Raw genomic sequence first — 16,910 nt, forward strand, 5'->3', positions numbered from 1 at the left:
TTGATAAATGTAAGAAGTCATTGGATTAACAGAAACAGTAGCAAAACAAAACAACCACAAAAAGGAAACCTCAAATCATTAAATCTAAAATGAAGTCAAATACATAGTAAAACACTCTCATCCATTTTACCCTTGAGCATAACATCCCTTTGGACAAATTCATGCTCATACCTCTTTTGTCAAATAAAATGAATTGGTGTACATCCATGTTCATCATTTTTTGTAGATTTCTTGAGCACACTTTGAATACTTTCTGGCTACTGAATCTTAATTAAACAGTTTTAACAGAACTGTCGTATATAAACCCCAAAAATGTTTCCCTGGCCCTCCAGAATAAAAGGAAATACTTTTTTCTTGCTTTGTGTAGTGCTGCAGGAAATGACTTCTCCAGAAATATCTGGGAAATTACATGTACTTATTTCTTGGGTAGCAGTGGAATTTGGGGGTTAGTGCACATATGAAGGGCAGAGGACAACTTGTAGAAGTGGATTATCTCTTCTAACCAGGTGGGTTCCAGCCACTTCAGAACTTTTATACATGAGATTCAAGGAGTAAAAATGAATGGAAGTGATTTCATAGTTCAGAACACAGGCTTTTCATCAAGCTTGTTTACTTAGCAAACCATCATTTAAAGTAGGGTTAAAATAGAGAGGTTGACAAAAGCTATACAGCAACGTTTTCTCTCCAAAGTACTTATGGCTTCCCAATGACCCGAAGATTCAAATCTAGCATTTAGTCTTTTTTTGAATCTCTAACACTGGACATTCACCCTACTTATTAATGTCATTACCACATTTTCTTTGTCATTTCACTGTATAAAAATTCTATGTTCAAAGCTCACAAAATCACCTAAAACCATATATAAGGACTTCCCCTTTATTTGAAATGTAATTTTCCATTAACTTGAGTTTAGTATTTCACTATTCTTTAACTCAGAACTAATTTCTCCATGTGTTGTTTGTCTAAAACATGAAGGAAGCTTTTTCTACATCTAAGTAAACATTTTAGAAGTCATTTTCTTCCCTTTATTGGATGTGCTTCTTCTAGAATGCAAACGCCCTGAGAGAACAATTAAGTATGGTTGTAATGATAGCAATGATAATACTTTCCAAATCATGAGCATCCATTAGGTCCTAGTTGAATAAATATTAACAGTATCATGAAAACTAATGTTGCTATCACTTCTGTCCTGAGTGGTATGGCTCATACTGTCTACAGGAATAGTCAAAGAAAGCTCCATTTTCTGTCTTAGACCTTATGGAAGGCAGTTTAAATTTTAAACACTCTCAGTGTGAAATCTCACTGAGTTTAAAAGATTTCAATATTCTTTTATGTTGTGGGTCTTTAAAGTTTAAATAACTGATAGTCAGGGTTCAGAAACTATCTAGTATAATGTGGAAAGCATTTAAATCTGACATGTTCTTCCTGCCCCAGTGGTCTTTCCACAGCTTCATGACCTGTTTTAAACCATTTACTTCTTATAGTGAACATCTCTATAATTTTAGTTTAAATACAAAGTAGATCTTACTTATTTGCAAAGCCAGTACTTTGCTTGCCTCTCATTATAAAGTTCCATAGATGCAATTAAATGTGCAATATTTTTTCACACAGCCGTATCATTTATAATCTAAGGTCACAGTGCCTTAATGATGAGGTTCTGGGAATATCTCTCTTCCTGCATGTAGACTTGTAGGCTGACTCATTGAAAACATACTTTCTGATATTTCTTCATATAAGTATATTAGCATTTTTATGGTAGTCACATCTTGAGGACTCTGTCTCCCAAAACTCCATCTCTACATACTATGGCATTAAAGGTTTAAACATCAATATAAAAACTTTGAAAATACACATGTGGTCCAAAGTAGCTTCTCATTATATATCAGTGTGACATGTGGTTAACTTAAAGAGACAATAGGTTTCTTATTAGAAAAGTATTTATTGACAGTCTTAGAAGTTGCCAGAATGTGAATACCTTCTATTAGAACACATATGTGTTAATGGGAAGACAATGGTTTAAAGTTAATAATTAGGAATTCAAACATTTTCATTTTTATCCATATATTTCCCAAGTAAAATTCCCTGCATGGTTATCAGATTCAGTTTAACTTATGTTAGAAGGTCAAGCTCCTGGGATGTTATCACATAAGTCACCATACATTTTCCTCTACCTCAACAATTTTAGTAGCTTTTTAATGTTATTTGTGTTGCTCCATTTTGTGTGTGTGTGTGTGTGTGTGTGTGTGTGTGTGTGTGTGTGTTGCTTTTAGTGTCTACCATATGGTTAAGCAATACCTCCTCTTTGAAACACATACAAGGCTACTGTTTCTCAACCAAGAAGATAAGAAATCTCTATCAAATATCCCCTTAACAATCAGGAATATTTACTGAATATTCAATTTTTTTCTCAAATCTATATAAAACACTGTAACTAGAAAAATAAGGTGTTTATTTTCTTCAAGAAGGCTGAAATAAATATACATATTTAAAACTAAAGCGATTAAAAGTTAGTGATTGAATTAAAGTTTTTTAATATCTCTACAAAGTTATACAGATTCAAGGTTGTTCACTTATAAATAATGTATGAGAAAGTAGGAAAAGCCTAGATGTTCTGAGAAATGTTATAGAAAGACTATAGTAGACACAAAGAAACAAGTGATTAAGAGAATAGAAACCACTAGGAAATTAAACTAAGAGTCCTTAATGGAAACTCAGGTTCATGATAGTTCCACTAGATTGTGACAGTTTTTAAATTATATGCTATACTCTTGTGTTAGGATAAGAGAGTTTTCAAATAATCAATTAACTCACAAATTCTACTGTTTCATCTGATTTTATATTTGCCAGAATTTCGTGAAAAAGGAAGTGGTACAATAATTTCTATCGTAGTTAAAGTTCTTCATTTAATTATGAACTGGGAACAATTTTTAGGCAATGATGAGTAACACTAGTATATAAACACTGGGCAGAGAATGAAGCTAGCAATTAAATATAAAGGAATTCCTAGGACATATTTCAAGAAATACACTGACAATAATTTATGAGGTACATTTTGAAAGAATTTGGTGATATGGCAGTTACAGAGACCACTGTCACTTTCTGTATAGATTGCTAGGTATTTCACTCTCAAAAGGCAGGCATTGCCAATCTTTGAGGATTCAATATGAATGATATAGTTCAGATTTGCAAAATCGAAAACACAGAGCTACATTTTAAATTATCATAGAAATCTAAATTTATATAACTAGTGTTTTATTTATACAAGTGTAAGTATCAAGGCTGATTGTGAGCTAAAAATTTTACTTTGAAAATTATAAGTTACAAATAATTAACACTGACAAGAATATAAGTAACAAAATCCAAGCAATGAATATGTTGTTAGAAAAAGTAAATTCAAAAAATTTAGTTGTGAAAACTGACCTTAAAGGGTTAAGAGAATATTGACAAGACATAGTCAGAAAACCAGAGGGAAAAGAAACAGCAGAGAACAGAAACTGAGAGTAAAGAAACTTTCAGAAGGGACTAATTATCACTGTCAGGCACAATACAAAGGTCAAGAAGGACAAGAACTGAAGAGTGACCTTTGAAGCTGGCAATTAAGGAGCTCTCTGGTGACCTTGCTTTGAGAGGTGCAGAGCCTAGTGTAGAGAACAAGCTGGTGAAAGAAATTATTGGAAGTATAGCATTTTGGATTTTCTGATGAGAGATAGCCAGCCTATGCACTCAATTCTAGTTCCTCTTATATTTGGAGAAGTAAATGTGTTTGGGTTTTTTTCTTCACTTATAAAACAAACAAAACTCTATGTCAGAGTCCAAGAGATGTGAAATTTTGACATACATTCTAATATGGTGTATATTCTTTTAGTTTCTAGAGAGAGATATCTGAAGGTACCCATACTTCATCAAAAAACAATCCAACTATCATCTATTTCTTTAAGACTCATTATAACAGATAATAATTGCTCATAGTGATGGATAAAACATACTAATTCCATACACAAACACATTTAGTGATAATCACATAGGGGTGATGTACATATATACTCATCTCTTCAAAAATTTGTCATTTTCTGGAAAGATGACAAAATCTTTCCTATTTTGAAAGAATTTTTACTTGATACCGTGTTACATAAGATAATGTCAGACATTTTTTATTCCTGGTTAAAAATATCTTTTACATATCTGGCAGTCAGAATACCACTCATACAATCAAAATATATACTAGACTTTGGCTGAGAGAATCTTGATATTCCTTACAGTGGGAGAAGGTATATCTGACTCTTTGGCCTGTTCTTGGGACTCTTTTTCTTCAGCTGTGTTGCCTTTTCCAACCTCCATATGAGTGAAGGTTTTAAGCTTTCCTTAATCTATCTTGTTTTGTCCTGTTTTACTGTTGTCTCTTGGATGCCTGTTCTTTTCTGAAGGGGAAACAGAGTGGAGTGGATCTGGGGGAGAGGGAAGATGGGGGTAGCTTAGAGGAGTGCTGGTAGGGGAAACTGCTTCTGGAATTTGTTGTACAAGAAGAGAATCTATTTTCAATAAAATTGAAAATGTATTACCTCATAAACACTAGATTCAGTGACTTCTTTATATACACTGTGCTTGATAATGTAGAAAATTGTTTTATCTGATGAATAAATCTTAAGTAATTTTCCTATAGTCATATCCTGACAATGAAACAAGCAAATTTCAAACTTTGGTAGACTTGTCTTCATAATTTGTTACTCATTTGGACATATAAACCAAGTATTACAAATAAATACATGGGCAATGCAATTCCAGACAACAGAAACTGGATTTGAGGCACTGGCTGTTTTCACATGTAGAAATATTATCATCAATGCATTAGTTTTAAAAATACATATTTTAGGGAAGAGATCATATATGGAATAACATGTTTTGGTTGTCACTAATTCATAGGACCACAAATACCTGAGAGACAACAATTGTGATAAGTCACAAAGGCAAAAAGATTTGATTTATGAGACACTGTCATAGGAATTAGGCAAAAAAGAAAACACAGCTAATCATAGATGTAGAAAGTAAGGGAATTAATAGAGTACAAGTACAAAGTTGACCATGAAATGTGCTACAGATATGTAATGAGAGAGAGAAACACATTAGCTGACATAAATTTTACAGTCATAATTTCATGAAACTTCTGTAATCATATTCCATATGGTAAACAATTTTCAATTAGTTAATGTAATTGCTTCAAATTCTTCTTCTCTTGCTCTTTTTGTTCAGTTTAAAGTTAACATTGTAGAGTCCTATATCTATCTATATCATTTAGCTGTTCAAAACAGGTCACCTGTAGAGTGCATGCTAGCCCTAAGCATAACTATGCTGGGACAACTATAATAAAACAGTCTTAGTCAAACCATGAAATATCACCTTCATCTTCTACCTGCTAAAGAGATACTCTACTATGCAGTCCATGTGACAATCATAGCTCAGGTACTCAGAAGCTCTTTATAATACTAATAATACCTATATCTATTTTGGAAAATTATCGGGAAGAATAAATGTTATTCATGTAAAGAATAGAATATTGTTTTAAGAACATAATAAAATCCATAATAAGTGCAGGGTTTCATTTACTCCATCAGTATGTTCCTCATTTGTCCTCTTATCCTAGTCAAGTACATTCACTATGGGGATCATATGTTAAAAAAAAGAGTTTAGGTGGCTAATTGTTCAGCCACTAGTCATTTTTTTCTAAAACAAAAGCAATGAAACATAATTTAAAAACAAATACAATCTACAAATAAGAGCTACTAAGCATCACCTATACACACATATTTAATATTGCATTAAATAAACCAGTGGACATGGTATTAGAAAAACCTGAATGAAAATTAAAAGACTTACTCATTAATTTGTGTCATTGTTTCTTTCTTCTCTCCCAGTGAATAGTTAGTAACATTTCCACTGCTGTAGTGATGAGACTATGTGGAATTTGCTGCATAAAATGGTTGCATTAAATCATGCAGTGTTTACAACCATTTGAATGGAATAAAGCTCAGAAAACCTATTTATCAAATGTGTCAGTTAGTTTTGTGAGGAGTCACAGAGATAGAGCTATATTTTTTAACACTTGCCTTTGTCATGTGAAAGAAGTCACAGATGATAAATGTTTGAATAAGTGGGATGTATATATAAAGACACTGAAATTTGAAATGTATATAATATATTATTTTAACCAATTAAAATGCAATATGAGTACTGGAGAGATGGCTCAATGTGTAAAATCTTTCCTATGGAGTTTTGGGCACTGGAGTTTAAATCCCCAGGGCACATGTAAATGGTGGACATAGTAATGTAACTAATATGAGATCAGAAACAAAGACAGGAGAATCCCAAGAACTTCACATTTCTGTTGCCTAAGGAGCAGCAAGAAATGGCAACAACAAACATAGCAACAATAAGAAAAACAAGAACCTGCCTTAAAAATTGAAATTCAAGAATCCAACACCAATGTTGCCCTCTTCCAACACTGTGGAATGCATATGTCCATGCTCACACAAAAAATATGTAATATGCATATTACACACGCATACACACACCAACTGTATACACAAATAATATACACACATACACAAAAAATTAAAAAATATATAAATATTATTTTTTAGTTAATAACTCATAAAATATCAGTAGGCTTGCTGTTGTATAATGATCTTACATATTTGAACTAGATGGTTAACTCAGAAAACTAGACATATTCATGATGAAGAGTTAGTTTGGAATTTTCAAATCAAGTTATAAGTCATGAATAAATGAATAAAATATACTACATAATGTATTCCTATAACTTTTCTAGATGTTTCCTTTCCTTTGCTAAGAACATCTGACATACTATTTTTAGGTATGAATTCTCCCCACAATTCTATACTCTGGTATATGCGAATTCTAATGTCAAGTGTTCTATACTTTCCTGAGCATATGCTACTTAGAAACACAGGGCATATTGAAATGTACTTTCTTCATCTAAAAATTACAATAATGAATATAGGATGAAAATTTTACATTTTATGATTTGAATGCTAGTTCTGTGTTTATGAAATTTTATTACCGTTATTTTAATAGTTCACTGATTTCATAATACCTAACATATCTACAATGTCTACTAAGAATACTCACAAAAAGATCAGTTAAGAATAACAGCACCTTCAAGATAAGACTTTATAAATACCAAAGATCAGGAAATCTGTTCATTTTTACTTCTGATTTAGGATGTGCAGATTGAGACAATATGTTCTCATAAAGCAGCAAAATGGATCTAGCCTATCAGAGGTGTACTTCGTCATGAAATTGCACTTTCCATTACTAGAAGAATGTCATTTAATGCAAAACTAAGACCTGAACAGAAAGGTCATATATAATGAAACAAAATGAAACTGGATATTTTCGATATTAAGATGTGTCATGGCTGTTCATCCTTGTACTTTCTTCTTTCAATCCAGAAAATAGCATTTTCATTAAGTCATAAATTATTGACAAAATGATTTCATGAGTAAATTTAAAAACTTGTCTCATTATTTTTCCTCACTATTTAATTGACATTACAAAATACCCAAGCCTCAAGAAATATGAGGAAAGTTATAAAACATGACAAATGTAAATGAGATTTCCTGCTTAAAAATGAATTTTTATCTGTGAATAAAGTCATGAATAAAATGATCTCACCTTTTCCTAATTTCAGAATCCACAGTAATCTGCCTCTTCTTTTGGGGGGGTGGTGGTGGAATTTCTTCCTGAGCATGTTTTACAAGGATTTGTTCCCTTGTGGTCACCATAGTTACCGTTTCCATTACAGTTGTCTGTGTTAGTGATGGCTGAGTTGTGGTGACAGCCTGTGAAATCTGTGAGAAATATTGAAACAGAGGTCAGACACTGCTCGAAAGATTTTGGTAAAGAGTGCTCGGAGTGGTGTAGAAAAATAATTAGAAACTGTTCCTGCTTACTGGTAGATTGACCTTCAGATCAAACTAACACCATATTAAGGCTGAATCGAATTATTTTATCTGACTTAAGTTATGTTGACTGAAATAGAAGAGCTATGTAATCTCAAAATCAGATATAAACAGTGACTCCTGAGTGTATTAGAAAAAACTTTAGGGAGTAAAGGAAACTAAGAAGAATTAGGATGCTACTGCTGCATCATTAATACATGTTGATTAAAGTGTTCACAACATTAAGATAAAGGGTATTATAATATCTGAACACAATTTCTACCACCTGGTACATTGCATAAGTATGGTAATATTTTTTCTAATTATTTCATCTAAGAAGGTACTTGAATGAAGACAAACCTTCAAAAATACATATATTAAATATAGTTTTAAAATTAATTTTGATTTAATAATGATTAGTTTGTTCAGTGCATATTTAGAAAGATAGTTGAATTTTGGAATAAAATGTTATTTAATAAAAATCAGCATCTTTGCACTTTCAGCAAAATATTATTATAAAGTACTCATTAATCCATAAGTATCTTTGAGTTCCATGTTATTCAAAAGTGCATTTAAATACTCTCTGAATATATTCAAATACATGAGTTTCTGAATTTATCATTAGGATTACCCTCTCCTTCAGATCAGACATATTTAGAGAGATATAATTCACAAATTTACCCTACTATATGATACACATAATGACAGTTGTCAGCTCCATATGAAAGATATACAAGTTGTACAAAATGACATATTATGTCCTTTTAAATTTTCCCCTTATCTTCCTCACTGTGTTCACTTTATTATGACCATAAGTTACATCTGGCATATTAATTACAGTGCTTCTGTAACCAGTTTATTTGGAAAACTCATTTCCAAAAATGCAAAATAAATCCTGCATTAGTTCTTCTTTTGGCCAATAGCAGAAGAATAGGTATTTGGCTTCACTAAGAATTGTTTTTGAACGCTCCTGAACTTTGTAAGAAATGTGAGAAAAATTTAGTGTACCATCTCTCCTTGACTAAGTGTTGGCTGATTCTCTCCATAGGAAGAAACAGGAGAAGAGTCAGGAGATTTATTTCTTCTTCCAAACTGGCCACAAAAGAATGAAATCCTACAACAAATTATCATCTGCAAAAAATTTGTTCAATTATATACATTTAAAATACTAGCATTTAGACAAGCATGTTAGCATGTTGAAGCATTTTATTTTTGTAGCTTCTTTATGGAAACTAAGCAAACATACAACTACAATCATAACAAAAATATATCCAACTTACACCAAGAGGTACTGAACTCTTACACATTTTAAATGAAAATTATATTTTATCTTTTCTAATCCAATCATAAATTCATTATAAAGAATCAATCACAGAGCTATGAGCAACTCTAAGTATGTCCAATGACAGGACATACTAAGATTAAAGCAAAAGGCAACAGTTTTATAGTTGTTTAATATATAAACTCAAATGTAATTGCAATTAACACAGAAAGAACATTAAATGAACAATTTAAGTGTGTCTCTATTCTGAATGAAATGTAATTTTATTATGATTGCAAGAAACATTTTAATGTGAAATTTAAAATCACAAGAAAGTTAATTTTACATATAATAACTGTGTATATGAATATTTTTCCTGAAAATATCTATAAGTGGTCTGATTATAGACAATAGAAGAATTTAAAGATTTTTCTTTTAAACTTTTATGCAATATTTTGATATTAAGGATTTGGCTATGTAGTTGACTTCTCTTAGGTTAATATCTTCTTTTTTATTTTCCTACAAAATTAATTAGATTTGTACATGAAGGATTAAAAGAACATGGTTATGGCAATATGATTTATGATAAAATTGTATTTAAGAATATACAAAGTCAAGGCAACTATCTAATTATATCTTGTTTTGTCCATTTTGGCTGTCATCTCTTGAAAGTCTTTTCTTCTCTGAAGAGGAAATGGGGGGGGATTGGACCTGAGAAAGAGGTGTGGTTGCAGGAAACTATAAAGAATGGAGGGAGGGGAAACTGTGGTTGAAATGTACTGTATGAGAGAGGAATCTATTTTTAATTATAGCCATGTAGTATAGGCATAATGAATTACTTTTTAAAACATCAATAGTAACATATGGAAATATAATTGCTAAATATCATTTTTACTATGTATAATACCATGACTGACAATGCTATTTCATTTTCGTTGAAACTAAGAAGTAAGAAAACAATCACACATTAACGCTAAAAATTAGAACAGAATACATTATGTATAAAAATTAATAATTAGTCTCTAAACCTACTCCATGCAATTAGGTCATGAAACTAATTTGATATACTAAATTCTTCCATGATATTGAGTAATTGCACAAAATATTTAATTATTAATTAGAATAATTATAATAAATTATGAATTTGTGAAAACTAAAATTAATGGGGTTAATAGGTCAAAACCAGTATTTTCTGTTTTTGGACACCATATCCAATTAAAGCAAACTAAATTTACATGTTTACTTTATATACCTTAATATTTCAAATATGTTCAAAACATATCAAATATGTATCTCCTATAGGACATTTTGAAATGGTTAATTGGAACCATTATCATCAATATTTTACATTGTATCAGGCAATGTGATAATCGAAAATATTTGTGAAATAAATGAGTGCTACATGTAAAATAGAACTATGCAAAATAAAACATTAATCAAACGTGGTAGTGATAGACATTTTAGTTTATGCATTAAAAAGCTAGACATTTATATCTTAACAAACAAAATTATTTTACTGCCACATTTCAAATATAAAATACTGTGTCTCCTGAATGAATACTGATCAAATTTCATAAGTAAGAGGAGCCAAGAGTAAGCCCAGCAGTAGTTGGTTAACTAAATTTATTTTTAATATTAAATACTATTCTGCTTTATCACCAATAATAAGGAAACAAAACTTCTTCAATAGGAACTGACACTGGGATCATGAGAACAATTAGAGTCTAAAAACTCATGGGATATCATAAAAGAAATCATCCTTGACTTTGCAATAAAATACTTCATAAGATATTTAAGAGGGTTCTTTCTGTAAGTTGTCTCTCCAATTTTATGCATTTTTCTCTTTACTTCAGTTTAGCTTCAGTACAAAAAATATATCAGAAATAAAATTTACACAGTATAATAAAGGAAACAGCATCACTGACTTCAAGCTCTATTATAGAGCTATAGTCCTGAAAATAGCTTGGTATTGGCACAAAAATACAGGAAGACCAATGGAAACAAAACAAACAAACAAAAAAATCCCAAAAAAACAAAACAAAACAAAACAAAAAATGGAGACTTGAAATTCTCAGGTAAATGAATGGAACTAGAAGAACCCTTCTGAGTGAGACAACTCGGTCATAAAAAGACTCCTATGGTATGTACTCACTCAGTTACAGTTCTTAGACATAGAGCATAGGATTACCAGCCTATAATGCACACTGCCAGAAAAGGTAGGATACAAGGAGGACCCCAAGAGAGACATACAGGGTCCCCTATAGAAGGGGAAAGGGACAAGATCTCCCAAGCCAATTGGAAGCATGGGGAAAGGCAGAAGGATTTAGGAGGAAGATGAGGGGAGAGGTGGGCATGATGGAGTAGGAAGACTGAGTCAGGGAAAGAATAGAGGATAGCAAGAAAAGAGATAATATAATAGAGGGAGCCGTAATAGGTTTTAAGAGAAATATGGAACTAGAAAAATGTCCACAGATCTACAAGGATGACCCCACCTAACACTCTAAGCAATACTGGAGAGGCTACCTTAAATACCCTACCCCAATAATGACACTGATGATTACCTCATATGCTATCCTAGTGCTTTCATCTGGTATTTGATAGAAGCAGAAGCAAACACCCACAGCTAAACACTGAACTGAAGCTGAATTCCTGGAATCCAGCAGTGATGTGCAAAGGGGTCCAGACCAAGCTGGAGAAACCCATAGAAACTGCTAGCTTGAACATGGGGGGAGCTCATGGAACCAGTCTGACAGCTGGGAAACCATCCTAGGACCAACCTTAATCCCTGAATGTGGGTCTCAGTTAGGAGGACTGCACAGTCTATGGAGCCCCTGGTACTGGATCAGTATTTATCCCAAGTATACAAATGGACTTTGGGAGCCCACTCCACATAGAAGCATTCTCTCTCAGCATAGACACATGGGTAAGAGCATACACCCTGCTCCAAATGATATGACTGACTTTGGAGATTCTCCATGGAAGAGAAAAGAGATGGTACAAGGGTCGGTGGGGGGAACAGAGGAGGATGGGAGTGTGCAAGCTTGTTTCAAAATTAAATAAAAACATTATCAAGAAAAGCAACTATACAGTGATTTCTGGATTAAAATTAAACATAGAATTTGAACAATTGTGTTAGTAGCACCTGTAAAAGTTGAATATCAATGATGTTTATATTTTTCTGATTTAACTGACCTTCCATTATGTACCATTTGAGATAGAATTGATGAAATATTCTATAATTAGTAACTAGGAAGCATTTATTTTCATGCCATTTCATTTATTGTCATTAGGCAATAAATGAATAATAAGTATTTTAAAGATAAGTTCATAGTAAGTAAATTATGTTAATGACAGATATCAGTCTAATTTCAGTAGACTGGAAATTTTATTTTCATGTTTATTTTCCATCTGTCTCTGACATACATGCAAATAAAATAATAAATAAAATAATATATAAATTGCTTCACTAATTCATATATTTATGTAGCATTTCAAGTAAAAAGAAGATAGTACAGACATTACTTCACATTTTTCTAATAAAAAATCTTTGATCTACAGAATTACCCAAAAGATGCACTAAAATTTGAAGTGGATAAGAGATGCCTTTAAATAAGTTGAAATTTTAAAACAAGCAAAGTAACAGAAGTAATTTAATTGTACTTATCCTTTATCGTAAATTATTTATTTATTTTTAAAATTATCAGTTGGATTGTTAGTTTTTGGATAACTCACTGCAACCCATAAAAAGTGTTCTCAACAGAAAAGGTTTTAAGTACTTTTAATTAAAATTCCTAGAAATGGGAGTAGCTAACCACGAATAACGACATCACCTATATCCATAGGTTTACAAGGGATTAAGAGATTCCTGATCTTGGTGATAGGAACCAAACATGGGGACTCTGCAAGAGCATTATGCACTTTGAACCACTGAGTCATATTACAGCCATGATATTCTCATTTGTATTGTGGGTCCATTGGAAAACATCTTATGTTTAGTAATGATTTGTGTTATCTATATGATCATCAAAAGTGTTAAATCTGTCACAAAGTCATAAAATGATGTAGAATATATGTATACAATGTTATTTTCTCTCTTTTATGGAATAAGTTATTACAAGAATTAACTCAACTGAAATATAGATGCAGGCATAGACAACATAGCATGAATATCAACTGTCATGTGCAAGGACAGGTGAAATACAAATGCTCTAGTTTTAGCTTTAGGGTACTTATGCTCATTAGCTCAGTTAAAAAAAACTGTAATATCAAAATGTATGAGTCATAGCATTATTTTGTATTCCAGTAGATAAAGTTCCATTGTTTAAAAAAAAACAAAAAACTTTTGGAGTCAACAGGGTAGATATATTCATATATCAAGTCATCAGATATTCAACATTTAATTTATTCTAACACATTAATTAGTAACTTATCTTTCCCAGAGTATAGGATTTTAGATAAGTGTCTATGATAATGCTTCATGACAGTTAAATTTTAACTTCCTTTATTAATGTCACAGAAATGTTAATTATATTTCATAATTAAAAATCAAGATAACAATACATTCATTAGGGTTATGTAATTTAGAAAACAAACTGTGTATATCTCAGCATGCACATTTGTAAAAGCATTAGTTGAAGACATAATCATTGCAGTTTTACAGAAGTCAATCTATGATGTTTCTCTTGCCCTACTTTCCCTTTTTAAGTATTCACACAAAGAGTTTACTATGCTTCCAATTTTTGGGAACAGAAAGCACTTGATGGGAGATGTTAGTCTGTAAATATGTTTCTCATACTGGTTAATGAATAAAGCACTGTTGGCCAATAGGAAAGCAAAATAGGCGGGACTAGGAGACAAGGAGGATTGGAGGAAGTAGTAACAGAAGTCAGTATGGGGAGACTGGAGAGAGCAGAACACCAGCCAGCTCTCCAGTAAAATGAGACCATGTGGAAACATTTAGATTAATAGAAATGGGTTAATAATTAAGACAGAGCTAGCTGATAAGAAACTAGTACCTAGCCAACATCATTATATCAAATACAGTGTCTTTGTGTGTTAATTGGGGCTGATGCCATGGTGGGACCAGGTGGTGGAGGAAAAAATACTCACTGATAAGTGTCTATGATGATGCTTCATGTCAGTAAATTTTATTTAACTTCCTTTATTAATGTCACAGCAATGTTAATTATATTTCATGATTAAAATAAAGATAACAATACATTCATTAGGGTCATGGAATTTAGAAAACAAACAGTGTATATCTCAGCATTAGTTAAAGCATTAATTGTAAAAGCATTAGTTAAAGACATAATCATTGCAGTTTTACAGAAGACAACCTATGGTGTTTCTTTTGCCCTCCTTTCCCATTTTAACTATTCACACAAAGAGTTTACTATGCTTCTGATTTTGGGGAACAGAAAGCACTCTTTTCCTATAAATCCTTTTTGTCAAGTTTAAATCCATAGCACATGTTCAGGTACACCTCAAACCAAATCTGACCTTAAAATGCAAGAGAGAATCCCTTAAAACTGAGGTTTTCACCCTATGTTTTGATCTTTTGCCATGTAACAGCTTCTTAAAGTCAAAAATCCCTTTGTTTCTTTGTGATAACAAAATCATATTTCCTGTAAGCTCTATCACAGTAATGAATTTTAACTCTTTGCAAAATTTTGTTCATTTGTTATTTTTATTTGTTTGTTTGTTTTGTTTTACGTGACAGTGTTTCTTTGTGTAGCTTTGACTGTCATGGAACTCACTCTGTACAGCAGACTCCTCAAACTTACAGCGATCTGCCTGCCTCTAACCTTCAAGTCCTGGGATTAAAGGCATGTACCATCACTGCCTAGGAACTTTGCTTTTTGTTACATCAATCTATTTAAAAAGCATTTCCCATAATCCTGCATTGAGTGTAAGTTATTAATGAAATTGTTTAATTCCCTTGTAACAGAAGAAAAATACACAGATTGGAATGAATCTCTTTAAAGTTACAATCTTAACTGCAATTTTTTATAGAATCCTTATACAATGTTGATCAAGCTGAACTTGTGGTTATATAAAAAGCAATTAATTTTCATGTACAAGTTGTTATTTCTTAATGCTCATCGTTTAATTTCTGTTTCCTTATATTGTTGTGTTTCTCTATTCCTACAAACTTATAACTTCAAACACAGACTTGAACTGACTCTGTGATTATATGATTTTGGGTAAGGTCTTGAGGAAAAACAAAGATATGAATATATGAACAACTTTAGGCATATTGCTGTTAAGGGATAAAGTCAAAAATTTTGGTAACTTCTAAAAATGTATTTGTAAAAATATATATCTTCCAAACTGGTTTTATTAAGGTATAATAACCTTTATAATACTGAATCTAAGAAATATATTGTCATAATAATTTATGGAACAAAAGAGAACATAAGGGACTGACAGCATTTCTGAATTAAACCTTTTGAAATTTACTAATGCTTCATGTTCTCAGACACCTAAAATACTGCAAAATATCTATATGCATGTCATATATAAAAAAACACTAGTAATAAAATTATGACTATTTATCTAATGAAATAAATGAAATATTTATTATATAATGACTCAATAAATTTTAAATATGAAATTCAATTTTGAAAGGAAGTTGTAAGTATAATTGATAATCATGAATGAGAGAATATATTTTTCTTCAATTTTGTTTCTGCATATAGTATCTTAATGTTACATCATCTTTCAACAAATATTTGTAAGTTCTACATATCAGTTATCAAGTCAGGGTGACAAATTCTCTCTACTTAACTCACAATAGAAGAAATATCTGCTTAAAACATATTACCTATAGTCATTATTTTAATAGTTATGTATATGATATAATAAGCTATAAATTTGAATGTTATCAACTATCAAGAAATTTTATGACTAACTATAAAGCAAAAGATTATGATGAATATTATTGCACATATTTTGCATACCCGTTCATTATACCATTTTCTAATCATCACAATAACATACTTTCAAAATATCAGATTTTCTAGAATTAGAAAAATAGTGAAAACTCATAACATAAACTCATGTCACACTATTACTGTGACTTAGCTATTCTTTATATAAATTTATTTTTGTGTTAACCATAGCCATTCAGTTTTACATTCCTAAGGAATAAGTAGGAAAGAAATCAGTTTATCTAATTTATCATATATTGTCCTGTCCCCATTCTCCAATACCACTATAAGCAAGGAAATATAATAAATTCATGACATACTTTGGGGGAATCAAAGTATCTTTGTTTTAATGCAATATAATATAATATTTAATATCTACTTACTTGTGCTGAACTCTTTTCAAGTTTTTGGGCTAAATTATCCCAACGCTGTGCAAAGTTTTCCATCCAAATTTCCAACTTTTGAGTCACTGATTTATTTTTCAGTGCTGAAAGAAGCTCTTCATTAAATGAACTGAGTTTTTCCATGGTTTGTTTTTTCTTTTCTAGATCTATTTTTAACATCTGTTAAAAACAAACAAAAGCCATAGGATTAAGTCTGGGCCTTAAAGTAGTATAATTCAATCCTTTTGCAGTTTTTGATACTGTATATAGTGAAGAAAATGTTGTAAATCATGCAGCTGCACGGTATAAAAGGTCCACAAAACTCTAGGTATAAAAAATATAATCTAAATACACTCTCTTAGATATCTGAAGACTAAAATAA

At 31.4% G+C, this 16,910-nt stretch overlaps 1 protein-coding gene across 1 annotated transcript in view; it reads right to left on the bottom strand.

Annotated features, from left to right (window-relative positions):
* The window catches only part of LOC127218243 (dystrophin), a gene marked incomplete at both ends in the record, with an annotated part of 283,679 nt that extends 266,971 nt beyond the window's left edge, over positions 1 to 16,708 (bottom strand). Inside the window, 2 exons of the mRNA XM_051179265.1 lie at positions 7,690 to 7,865; positions 16,529 to 16,708. Coding sequence (XP_051035222.1) covers positions 7,690 to 7,865; positions 16,529 to 16,708 — 356 coding nt within the window. The remainder of the gene's footprint in view (positions 1 to 7,689; positions 7,866 to 16,528) is intronic.
* Positions 16,709 to 16,910: the final 202 nt, after the last annotated feature.

This window comes from Phodopus roborovskii, unplaced genomic scaffold (assembly GCF_943737965.1).
Source record: "Phodopus roborovskii unplaced genomic scaffold, PHOROB, whole genome shotgun sequence".
In the NCBI taxonomy this organism is placed as follows: domain Eukaryota; kingdom Metazoa; phylum Chordata; class Mammalia; order Rodentia; family Cricetidae; genus Phodopus; species Phodopus roborovskii.